Here is a 10,751-nt window from a genome sequence, read left to right as displayed (position 1 = left end):
CCCCCCCCCCCATTCTTCTCCCTCTATGTCGACCAAAACCCATTTGTAGTTTGGGTCTTGGCTGTCATCCATCTGCAGACGATACACAGCTGTCTGTCTGTCTGTCTGTCTATATCTCCTTCTCCACATTTCCTGGTGGTGCCATAGAGGTCCTGAATCGTGGCCTGGCTGCTGTGGATAAATGCTTGAGAGTGGACAAATTGAAACGAAATCCTGGAAAGGCGGAAGTAATGTCAGTTGGGAAGGTGAAGGCCTTGAAGGCCATTCTGCTCCCCATTTCCGATGGAGTTCGGCTGACCCTTGCTGGCTCACTTAAGAGCCTCGGGGTTTTACTGGATTGCTGGAGAAGCAAGTTGATGCAGTTCCAAAAAAGGCTTTCTCCCAACTCAGCCTAGCCTGGCCTTGATAATAGCTGATCTGGCCAGCTGGATCCAGAATCCTGATGACATCGAGACTAGACTACTGTAATGCACTGTACAAGGGTCTTCCCTCAAAATCAGTTTGGGAACTCCAGTTGGTGCAGAATGCTGCGATTTGACTATTATTGATAGCTAGGTGGCACATGCATATTACTGCTATCCACTGGCTGCCCATCAGTTTCTGGGCTCTAGTTCAAAGAGTGGCTCTCCCATACAGAGCAGTTCATGGCCTTGGAGCCTCATCCCTGCAAGACAGTCTCTCCCCTTATGCTCTGCCAGAGCAGCTTCCCTCATCTGAGCAGGGATTTCTGCAGATCCCTCCCCGCAAATGGGCAGAATCAACCACTGCCCGTCCACGTGCCTTCTCCTTTGAGGCCCCCACCTTGTGGAATGGCTGCCTGAGGAGGCCAGACAGGTTCCCACTCTCCTGGCTATGGAAGATTGAAGAAGAAGAGAAGAAGAAGAGATTGGATTTATACCCCGTCCTTCACTTGGAGTCTCAGAGCGGCTTACAAACTCCTTTCCCTTCCCCTCCCCACAACAGGCACCCTGTGAGGTAGGTGGGGCTGAGAGAGCTCTGACACAAACTGCTCTTTCAGGAACAGCTGTGCCAGAGCTTGTGACTGACCCAAGGTCACATCAGCAGGTGCAAGTGGAGGGGTGGGGAATCAAACCCGTTTCTCCCAGATTAGAGTCTGCACACTTAACCACTACACCAAACTGAATGATCCCAAGAGGGCTTTTCTACAGAGGCAATAGGGTAGCAGTGTCCAAAATGATTCACAAAGTCACGTGGAGAAATTCTTAGGGACTGTGGTGCATACTAATGTGTATTATTTGTTGTTGCCCTCAAGTCACAGCTGACTTCTCGTGACCCTGTAGGGTTTTCAAAGCAAGACACATTCAGAGGTGGTATGCCATTGCCTGCCTCTGCATTGTGACCCTGGTATTCCTTGGAGGCCTCCCATCCAAATGGTCCCTGCTTAGCTTCCAAGATCTGACAAGATCGGGCTAGCCTGGACTATCCAGGTCAGGGCACTAATGTGTGTAGCTTATTTTAAGTAGTATCCTATTGTGTATTTTTTTTTACTATTGTAAATTGTATCCTACAATGTAATTTTGCATCATTTAGTGGTTCATGTCACCATTTATGCTTTCGTTCAACGTTGTTTTTCAGGTTTCTGGTTGGTTCTGCAACCAAAATTCTATTTCATAGTTTACTGAACATACCGTCCTACTGATTGTACAGAGTAAGTCTGTGTAAGCTCCCTAGAGTCCCATCAAGAAAGGCGGACTTGAACCATGTAAATAAATACATACATGTTTTAATTTGTTAGCTGCCTTAGTGGCCCTTGTGAGGGCAGAGAGGCAGGGTCTGAATTTTGTAAATTAAAATAAATTCTCAGCCATGGTGGTCATAATGAGGCCCACAGAGGACTCCCAGGCATCATCAGAAGAGATGAATCATACAAGCTGATTGGCTTCCCCACACTGCAAAGCATTTGGGGCAGTGCTTCATGTCCCATTTGCTGTTTTCCTGGGGGTCTGCTGTCTCCACCTGTTCATCCAAGCAGCCCCCTCTGACCTAAAGGTAAAGGTAAAGGTTCCCTTGCTCAAAAGCCAGTCGAGTCGGACTCTAGGGTTGCGGTGCTCATCTCTGTTTCAAAGCCGAAGAGCCAGCGCTGTCCGAAGACGTTTCCGTGGTCATGTGGCTGGCATGACTAAACACCAAGGCACACGGAACGCTGTTACCTTCCCACCAAAGTGGTCCCTATTTATCTACTTGCAATTTCTTGCTTTCAAACTGCTAGGTTGGCAGGAGCTGGAACTAGAGACGGGAGCTCACTCCGTCATGCAGCACTCGGGTCTCGAACTGCTGAATTACTGACCTTCCACAGCCTGCAGTTCAGCGTCTCAACCACTTGAGCCACCGCAGCTCCCCCTCTGACCTAGGGAGGCCAAAATCATAACATCGGCAACAGATTTTTAAACAGTCAAACAGAGACGGTTTACTTTCCTGAAGGACCAAACAGGCATACCTAAGAAAGCTTGATACATAATGTGGCACAGTGACATTAATCCTGATCCGCAAACTAGACAAGGACGCTCCATCAGATTCCTGGGGCAATCATTAGGTGTCTTTTCACCAGGGTTGGTGATGTGGCTCCATTCTCTTTTGGTACCTTTCTGCCTTTTTGATATGTTTTCCTCTCTCTCTTCATAGCCACATGAGTAAGGGTACCTTTTGACAGTCAGAGGCAACCCAAGGGAAGGAGATGGAAGAGAAGGACATAGAAGGACCTGGAACTGGCAAGACATCAAGGAAAGGTCCCCATCCCAACCAAGCAGGGAGTGGTGCTGAATTTTGGGAAAGAGCTGCTCCAGAGATCTTGGCTCAGGACACTATGACCACAGATGTACACAACCGATGCTTCCGTCAGTTCCATTTCCATGAGGCTGATGGACCCCGAGAGGTTTGCAGCCAGCTCCATCGACTTTGCAACTGCTGGCTGGAACCAGAGAGGCGCACCAAGAAGCAGATCCTGGACCTGGTGATCCTGGAGCAGTTCCTGGCCATCCTGCCCCCGGAGATGGAGAGCTGGGTCAGAAAATGTGGGCCGGAGACCAGTTCCCAGGCGGTGGCCCTGGCCGAAGGTTTCCTCCTGAGTCAGGCAGAAGAGAAGAGGCAGGCAGAGCAGGTGAGGGGTTCCCCTTGCTCAGTTCTGCCTCTAGAGAATTCACTAGTTTGGGAAGAAAACCCAACCCTGTCTCTTGTCCTTGTGGTTAAACCAGCTCTGGGTGGCTGATCCAGGGAGGAAGAGTCTGGGAGTGGGACAGGATCCTTCTCCTTGGCCTGTTCCGATCCTTCCCTTATCCATCTCCTTTTCTGCTCTTTCAGATGTGGGGACCATCAGTGAAGGTGGAAACTAACTTCTCTGAGGAGGAAGGATCTCCTTTGGAGGAAGGGCAGAGAGCTCAGGCCCAGGAGCATGCCCAAGATGCCCTCTCAGATGGTAAGGAGACTCCGTTTGGTGTAGTGGTTAAGTGCACGGACTCTGATCTGGGAGAACCGGGTTTGATTCCCCACTCCTCCACTTGCACCTGGCTGGATGACTTTGGGCAAGCCGTAGTTCTGATAAGAGCTGTTCTTGAAAAAGAGCAGTTTCTGTCAAGAGCTCTCTCAGCCCCACCTACCTCACAGGGTGTCTGTTGTGGGGAGGGGAATGGAAAGGAGTTTGTAAGCCGCTCTGAGTCTCCTTTGGGTAGTGAAGGGCAGGGTATAAATCCAATCTCCTCTTCTCTTCTTCTTCTGTTTTGTGGCCAAATGGGATAGGCGTACTCAGTGAAGTTGTTGGGTAGAAGGTTTAGAACAGAAGAAAATTGAAATATTTCAGCATACAACAAAGTTACGTTCTGGGATTTAATGCAACAGCATATAGTGATGGCCACTCCCTTGAAAGGTGATTAGAAAGTTTCATAGAAGGTACAGCAGACCCCTGCTCCTTCTGTTCTGTGGGGGAGATTTTCCCGCCAAAACACTATCACCACTCTGACTGAGTAGACTCTTAGTAGTGTGTATGAATTACAAACTTCCAACTTTCGTTGTGTCCCACCCAATGCTAAAGAAGTTATTTGGCTTTTGCCCGGGCCAGAGTTTTATTGTAACTCAGCAGGAGTCCTCTTATATAACCCTTTGGAAGTGGCATTTGATGTGAAGTAAAGTTGAAACAAAAAGGTTTGATTTTATTGAACAGGCACAGTTGGATCAGGAATAGGGCAGGGGACAATGAGCTGAGGTAACTAATTATTTAAAAGACAATTAGAATATCTTGAACAGGCAACAGAATATAATTGAAGCTTAAATTCTAAGAGACTCAGTTCTTTACTGTGAGGGATTGGTTTATCTTGTAGAATTCTTTCAGCAACAGTGTGACTTAATAAAGTTTCATTAAAGTTTCTTAGTTTCCTGGAAGTTAGAACTTTTCCCCTGTGTTTCAATGCTTCCCTTTTGGGGTTATAACTTTCCCTTTCTCTACTCTTGAGGAGCCTAAGACCATTTCCCTTTTCACTTCTCAAACCAGAGGTCATAAGAACATAAGAACATAAGAGATGCCAATGTTGGATCAGGCCAAAGGCCCATCCAGTCCAACACTCTGTATCACACAGTGGCCAGAAATACCAGTGCCATCAGGAGGTCCACCAGTGGGGCCAGGACATTAGAAGCCCTCCCACTGTTGACCCCCCCAAGCACCAAGATGACAGAGCATCACTTGCCCCAGAGTCCCTATCTATACCTTGTGGCTAATAGCCACTGATGGACCTCTGCTCCATATGCTTATCTAATTCCCTTTTGAAGCTGTCCATGCTTGTAGCCGCCACCACTTCCTGTGGCAGTGAATTCCATGTGTTAATCACTCTTTGGGTGAAGAAGTACTTCCTTTTATCCGTTCTAACCCGACCGCTCAGCAATTTCATGGAGTGCCCACGGGTTCTTGTATTGTGAGAAAGGGAGAAAAGTACCTCTTTCTTTACCTGCTCTTTCCCATGCATAATCTTATAAACCTCGATCATGTCACCCCTCAGTCGTCTTTTCTCCAAGCTAAAGAGCCCTAAGCGCTTTAACCTTTCCTCATAGGGAAAGTGTTCCAACCCTTTTATCTTTTGAGTTGCCCTTTTCTGCACTTTTTCCAAAGCTATAATATCCTTTTTAAGGTGTGGTGCCCAGAACTGCACACAGTATTCCAAATGAGGTCTCACCATTGATTTATATAGGGGCATTATGATATTGGCTGATCTGTTTTCAATACCCTTCCTAATAATCCCCAGCATAGCATTGGCCTTCTTTATTGCAGTCACACACTGTCCTGACATTTTCAGTGAGTTATCTATCTTCTTTCCTGTACATGTAGCCTGGCACCCCATTGGTCTCTGAGGGTGGCACATGACTGGCTGTGATGTCAGGGCATCAGCAGAATCCCTGGAAACCCATCGATAGTACCCTGGAGTTTTCAGATACGCTGGACGTGACAGCAACAATTTCTGCTCCCCTCTTTTTCTCCTTCCAGCCAGGACTGAAGGGCCAGTGGGAGGGGCAAGCTGGGGGCGGGGAGGACGGAGCGCCTGGGCCGTGGGTCTGATCCAGCAGGGATGCTGTTGTGTTTCTGAACTCCAGACGTCACAGAGCACATTTCAGTTCTCACAGAAATTTCAGTGGGTCAGCAGCATTTAGAAGCCCAAAGGCTCATGGGTATCTGGTATTTCTCTTCCCCCTCTCCCACAGTCTACTAAAAACCCTTACAAATTGTGTCGGGTGTGCCTGTGGCAAGGTTTCACAGCCCTGGGAAGGAGGGTGCACGAAGCAGGATTCAAACAAGCAAACGAACGAGGGCGTCTAGGCTAACGATCTATCTTCCTTGTTTGTCTCCCTCTCAGGCAGTGGACAGGTGATGTTCAGCCGTCGTCTTGGCAGAGGAGGGGAAACGGCCGCTGCACCTCCAGTCCAGGTAGAAGAGCAGGAGACAGCCTGGGTCCCCCCCCCCTTGCACAGAGGAACTTTTGCTCCTGCAGTTGCTGCAAAGGTGACCGAGGAAAAGAGGTTCCAAGTGCCACTCCCTTGGCCCATGCCAAGCTCCACATCCTGCGCCCTTCCAGACTGCCCCCTTCCAGTGTGCATTCTCGGCCTGGCATGATCTCTGAGGAGGGAATCTGCTTTTTCTTCCAGCGTCCCTTTTCCTTTGAGGAGGTGGCCGTGTATTTCACCGAGGCAGAGTGGGCGCTCCTGGATCCAGACCAGAGAGCTCTCCACAGGGAAGTCATGCTGGAGAACTACGGGAGTGTGGCCTTTCTGGGTAAGGGTCTTCCATGGGTGCCAACGGTGTGAATTGCTGCCTTTGGGATGAGGCCCGACTCAAAATATTGAACATGAATGCATCGGTCTCAGTCCTGCCCCACTACTTGTCCCCTGCTAGGGGTCTCGAGGAGTTATGTTGGCAGTAAAAGTGATGTTCAGCATGGCCTGGGAGAGCGGGCCAAGCCGTCTGGCTGGCCCGGGGGAAACTGAGGCCAGTGTTGTGGCCGTCACCCGAGCCAGAGAGGGTGTCCTGGCCTGGAGCCAAGGAGGGGCTCAGAGGCCCTCAGAAAGGGGTGCGTTACCCAAATCACTCGTGCACGTCCACCCCTGTAGCTGGCAAAAGCATCCTTCTGCTAGCAAAGAGAAAACGTGTATTGTGGGGTATTAATCCCCCAGATCATAAACCTGTGTCTACCAGGGTCGAGATACAGACCAACACTCAAAAGAAATGAAGGGTGTCAGCATATTGAATAAGGAAATAAATGCACATGTGAAAGGAAATGAATGCACATGTGAAGCACAAACACAATTTAAACCCTTTCCCTCACAAACCACCTGCTGCTAAGGGAGAAAATGAAGGGGAGGAATCAAAGAGATAACAAGCCTGCTTCCTGCAGACGACCAGGCAGCTGTGGAGAAGCACAGCAGAGAAGGATGGAACCGTAGTGAAGCCAGGCGTACAGTTGGGGGAACAGGCCGGGATCCAAAACGTGCTGCAAACTGGATGGACCGAGGGATAACTTTTTACACATTTCTGCTAAGATGGCATTCAATTTGAAAAAGGGGTTTTGGTGTGCATTGTAAAGGGGGAATTTTTCTTCTTTTCAATCACGGATAAAAGTCCCAAGAAGAAGTGTTCCTTTAAGGAGGCTGAGAGTATGCGGCTGAGTTTACGTGATGGAGTGGGGGGAGAAACTTTGCTGCCCAGCACTTAAGTTGAGGAAGAAATGGCTGGGGCTGGCCCGTTGCTCATAGTCTTGATTATTTGGGTCTTTATCCAGGCCAGGTGATCAGGGAGGGAACCCCTTAGGCCCTTGGGGAAAAGGCCTTTTGGTGGACTCCCACCAGATATGGCTTTCACATGACTAGTGGGAGGAGTGCACCTTCCCTTCACACTGTCAGCATGACTCACTGTCATGTTCCTATAGAACCCCAGAGTTGGCAGGGGCCATACAGGCCATCGAGTCCAACCCCCTGCTCAATGCAGGATCAGCCCTAGAGCACCCCTGACAAGTGTCTGTCCAGATGCTGCTTAAAGCTTGCCAGTGAGTTTGATCCAGACTCCATTTTTCATTGCTAGGCCCCTGCTAAGACGTGCAAGTGTACAGGGATCCAAAACGGAGGTCCCCATGTGAGGGAGAGTCCCGTGGCATCAGGTCAGACCCCGATTTCTCAGTTGCCAGCCTTTACAACACACCCTCCCCCCTGAATGGGATTGCGGCCATCCTATCTGACTGATCCGGTGTGGATTTGGCCCCCTTAATCTGGTTAGGATTGGGGGCTTTGATCTTGATCGTGTTTCCATCCTTCCAGAAGAATTTTTAAGAACATAAGAACATAAGAGATGCCAATGTTGGATCAGGCCAAAGGCCCATCCAGTCCAACACTCTGTGTCACACAGTGGCCAGAAATACCTGGGTGCCATCAGGAGGTCCACCAGTGGGGCCAGGACATTAGAAGCCCTCCCACTGTTGACCCCCCCCCCAAGCACCAAGAAGACAGAGCATCACTTGCTCCAGAGCCCCTATCTATACCTTGTGGCTAATAGCCACAAATCCTCTTCCTTGGATTTCTTTCCTGTACATGAATGATCTCTCCCCCACCCCACCAAAGAAGACAGGAATGTAAGAGAGACTACTATAGGACAGTCAGGCTGAAAAAGGCAGAAGGGTCATCAATAATTCCCTTCGGTCATCACCTAGATGCCTTAATCCCTCAACAACAACTGATATCCCTTCCAAAAACCACTTGGGGGGGAGGGTCCCTTGAACTGCAGGGTTCACTTGCTGAGGTCTTAGCAACTTGTGGCCCTGCAGAAAACTTTTTTTTTGGGGGGGGGGAGAATTTCTGCTCAAAAACAAATGAACACTCATGAATGTGAAGTGTTTCATTGGTGGCTTGGCTACATGCAAAGGATTGGTGGCTTGGCTACATGCAAAGGATTGGTGGCTTGGGTACATGCAAATTGGACCTCCTTCTGTATTCCAGCAGATGTAGAGAAGACACTTAGGGAATTTAAGGGATTCTCTTTGAGATGGACCGAACTGGCAGGTGGGAAGTCACTTTTAATGTGTATATTGTTGTAGATTTCAATGTACCACAGGAACAAGGCCCTATAACGCTTTGAGCATGGATGCAATTTCAAGTGGAAATCAGACCTTCTGTGGGTGCTAACAGGATCTTTCTCATTATTACCAACAGGGGATGACTGGGGGAATGAAGAGGATGAGGAACTGCATCATCTATCAGCAGATGAAGTCAAGAATAAAAACTTGAGAGGAAAAATCAGGACTCAAGGGAAACCCAAGAGGCAAAAAGGAAGCCACACAGAAGAGAAGAGTGATCAACGGATTCCTTGCCAAGGGGGGGATTTCCGTGAAGGAATTCACATGGTGGAGGAAACATACAAGTGCTTGGTGTGTGGAATGATCTTCTCAGATGAAGCCCAGTATAAGGTCCATTTGCAAATGCAGAGTGGAAAGAAGACACATCAAGGCTTGGAGTGTGGGAAGAACTTCCTCTGCAGAGCAGAGCTCCTTAAACATCAACAGACACATGCAAGAGGAAAACATTATACTTTTTCAGACAGTGTTGGGAATTTCTCAGAGAAATCAGTTATTAAACACCAAAGTATTTATTCAGGAGAGAAACCGTTTATCTGTTCAGAGAGTGGAATGACATTGCCTGATGGAAGACAGGGAAATCTACATTTCACAGGGAACTATGTAATGAAGGCTTGTAAATGCTTTCAGTGTGGAAGGTACTTTAAATATAGATCACAGCTCCTTGTGCACCAACGAATCCACACAGGGGAGAAGCCTTTTGAATGTTCAGAGTGTGGAAAGAAATTCAGTCAAAGTTGCCATCTCCTAATGCATCAAAGAAGTCACACAGGGGAGAAACCCTTTGAGTGCCCAGAGTGTGGGAAGAGATTCAATCACAGATGTAGTCTTCAACAGCACCTAATAATCCACACAGGGGAGAAACCTTTTGAATGCTCAGAGTGTGGAAAGAGGTTCAGTCAGAGTAGCGATCTCCTACTGCATCAAAGAACCCACACAGGGGAGAAACCTTTTGAATGCTCAGAATGTGGAAACAGATTCAGTCGGACAAGCAGTCTTCAGAGGCATTTAAGAACCCACACAGGGGAGCAACCATTTCAGTGCTCAGAATGTGGAAAGAGATTCGGTCGGAGCAGCACTCTTCACAGGCATTTAAGAACTCACACAGGGGAGAAGCCGTTTCAGTGCTCATACTGTGGAAAGAGATTCAGTCAGAGCAGCCATCTTCACAAGCATTTAAGAACTCACACAAGGGAGAAACCTTTTGACTCCTCAGAGCGTGAAAAGAGATACAGTTTGAGTGGTGATTTCCTACTGCATCAAAGAACCCACACGGGAGAAACATTTTGAATGATCAGAATGTGGAAAGAGATTCAGTCGGAGTGACCATTTTCACAAGCATTTAAGAACCCACACAGGGGAGAAACATTTTGAATGATCAGAATGTGGAAAGAGATTCAGTTGGGAGTGGTCATTTTCACGAGCATTTAAGAGCTCACACAGGGGAGAAACCTTTTGAATGCTTAGAATGTGGAAAGAGATTCAGTTGGGAGTGGTCATCTTCACAGGCATTTGAGAACTCACACAGGTGAGAAACCTTTTGAGAGCTGAGAGCGTGAAAAGAGATTCAGTTGGTATGACAATCTTCTAAAACATTTGAGAACTCACACAGAGGAGAAGCACTTCAATGCTCAGAGTCTGAAAAGCCTTCAACTGGAGCATCGTTTTTCAACAGCTTCTAAGAATGCACAGCAAGGAAAAATCTTTTGAATGCAATGAGTGTGAAAAGGAATCCACTCAGAGCTGTGATCTTCAAAAGCATCTGTGAACTCACAAGGGGAGAATCCTTCTGAATGCTCAGAGTGTGGGAAGAGATTCAGTTAGTCTGTCCATCTTTAACAACATCAAGGAACCCATACAATGAGAAACCATATAACTGTGTAGCTTGTGTCAAGTGCTTTTCTCTTATTTCACACGTAAAAGACAACCACATACCATAAAAGGGCTGAAACCATGTAAACTCTTGTAAAGTGTTTGTAAAGTATCTGCCCAGAATCCTGACTCTACTCTGGAAGAAATGATAGAAATATTTGGACTGAGGACCATACTGAAATAGATCTCATGGGCAAGAAAGAAAGGTTGAAAGTGGAAGGAGGTTTCAAGACCAGCCCGTATTCTCTTTAACCATTGAGGAATCCA

General features: G+C 47.8%; 1 protein-coding gene across 1 annotated transcript; it reads left to right on the top strand.

Annotated features, from left to right (window-relative positions):
• The first annotated feature begins 2,763 nt into the window (after nt 1-2,763).
• LOC107106857 (neurotrophin receptor-interacting factor homolog) lies at nt 2,764-6,300 on the top strand. The gene is made up of 2 exons (XM_015407075.1): nt 2,764-3,118; nt 6,142-6,300. The coding sequence occupies exons 1-2, from the start codon at nt 2,825-2,827 to the stop codon at nt 6,298-6,300; spliced, it is 453 nt and encodes a 150-aa protein (XP_015262561.1). The 5' UTR covers nt 2,764-2,824.
• The last annotated feature ends 4,451 nt before the right edge of the window (nt 6,301-10,751 follow it).

This window comes from Gekko japonicus, unplaced genomic scaffold, assembly GCF_001447785.1.
Source record: "Gekko japonicus isolate JY-2015 unplaced genomic scaffold, Gekko_japonicus_V1.1 scaffold2363, whole genome shotgun sequence".
Classification (NCBI taxonomy): Eukaryota; Metazoa; Chordata; class Lepidosauria; order Squamata; family Gekkonidae; genus Gekko; species Gekko japonicus.
The sequence above is the reverse complement of the archived record's forward strand: the minus strand, read 5'-3'. Positions and strand labels throughout refer to the sequence as shown.

Excerpts from the sequence above, each read along its gene's own strand:
- LOC107106857 (XM_015407075.1), top strand. The coding sequence starts at position 2,825 with ATGACCACAGATGTACACAACCGATGCTTCCGTCAGTTCCATTTCCAT. Across the intron at positions 3,119-6,141 it reads AGAAGAGGCAGGCAGAGCAG|CGTCCCTTTTCCTTTGAGGA; the intron begins GTGAGGGGTTCC and ends TTTTTCTTCCAG.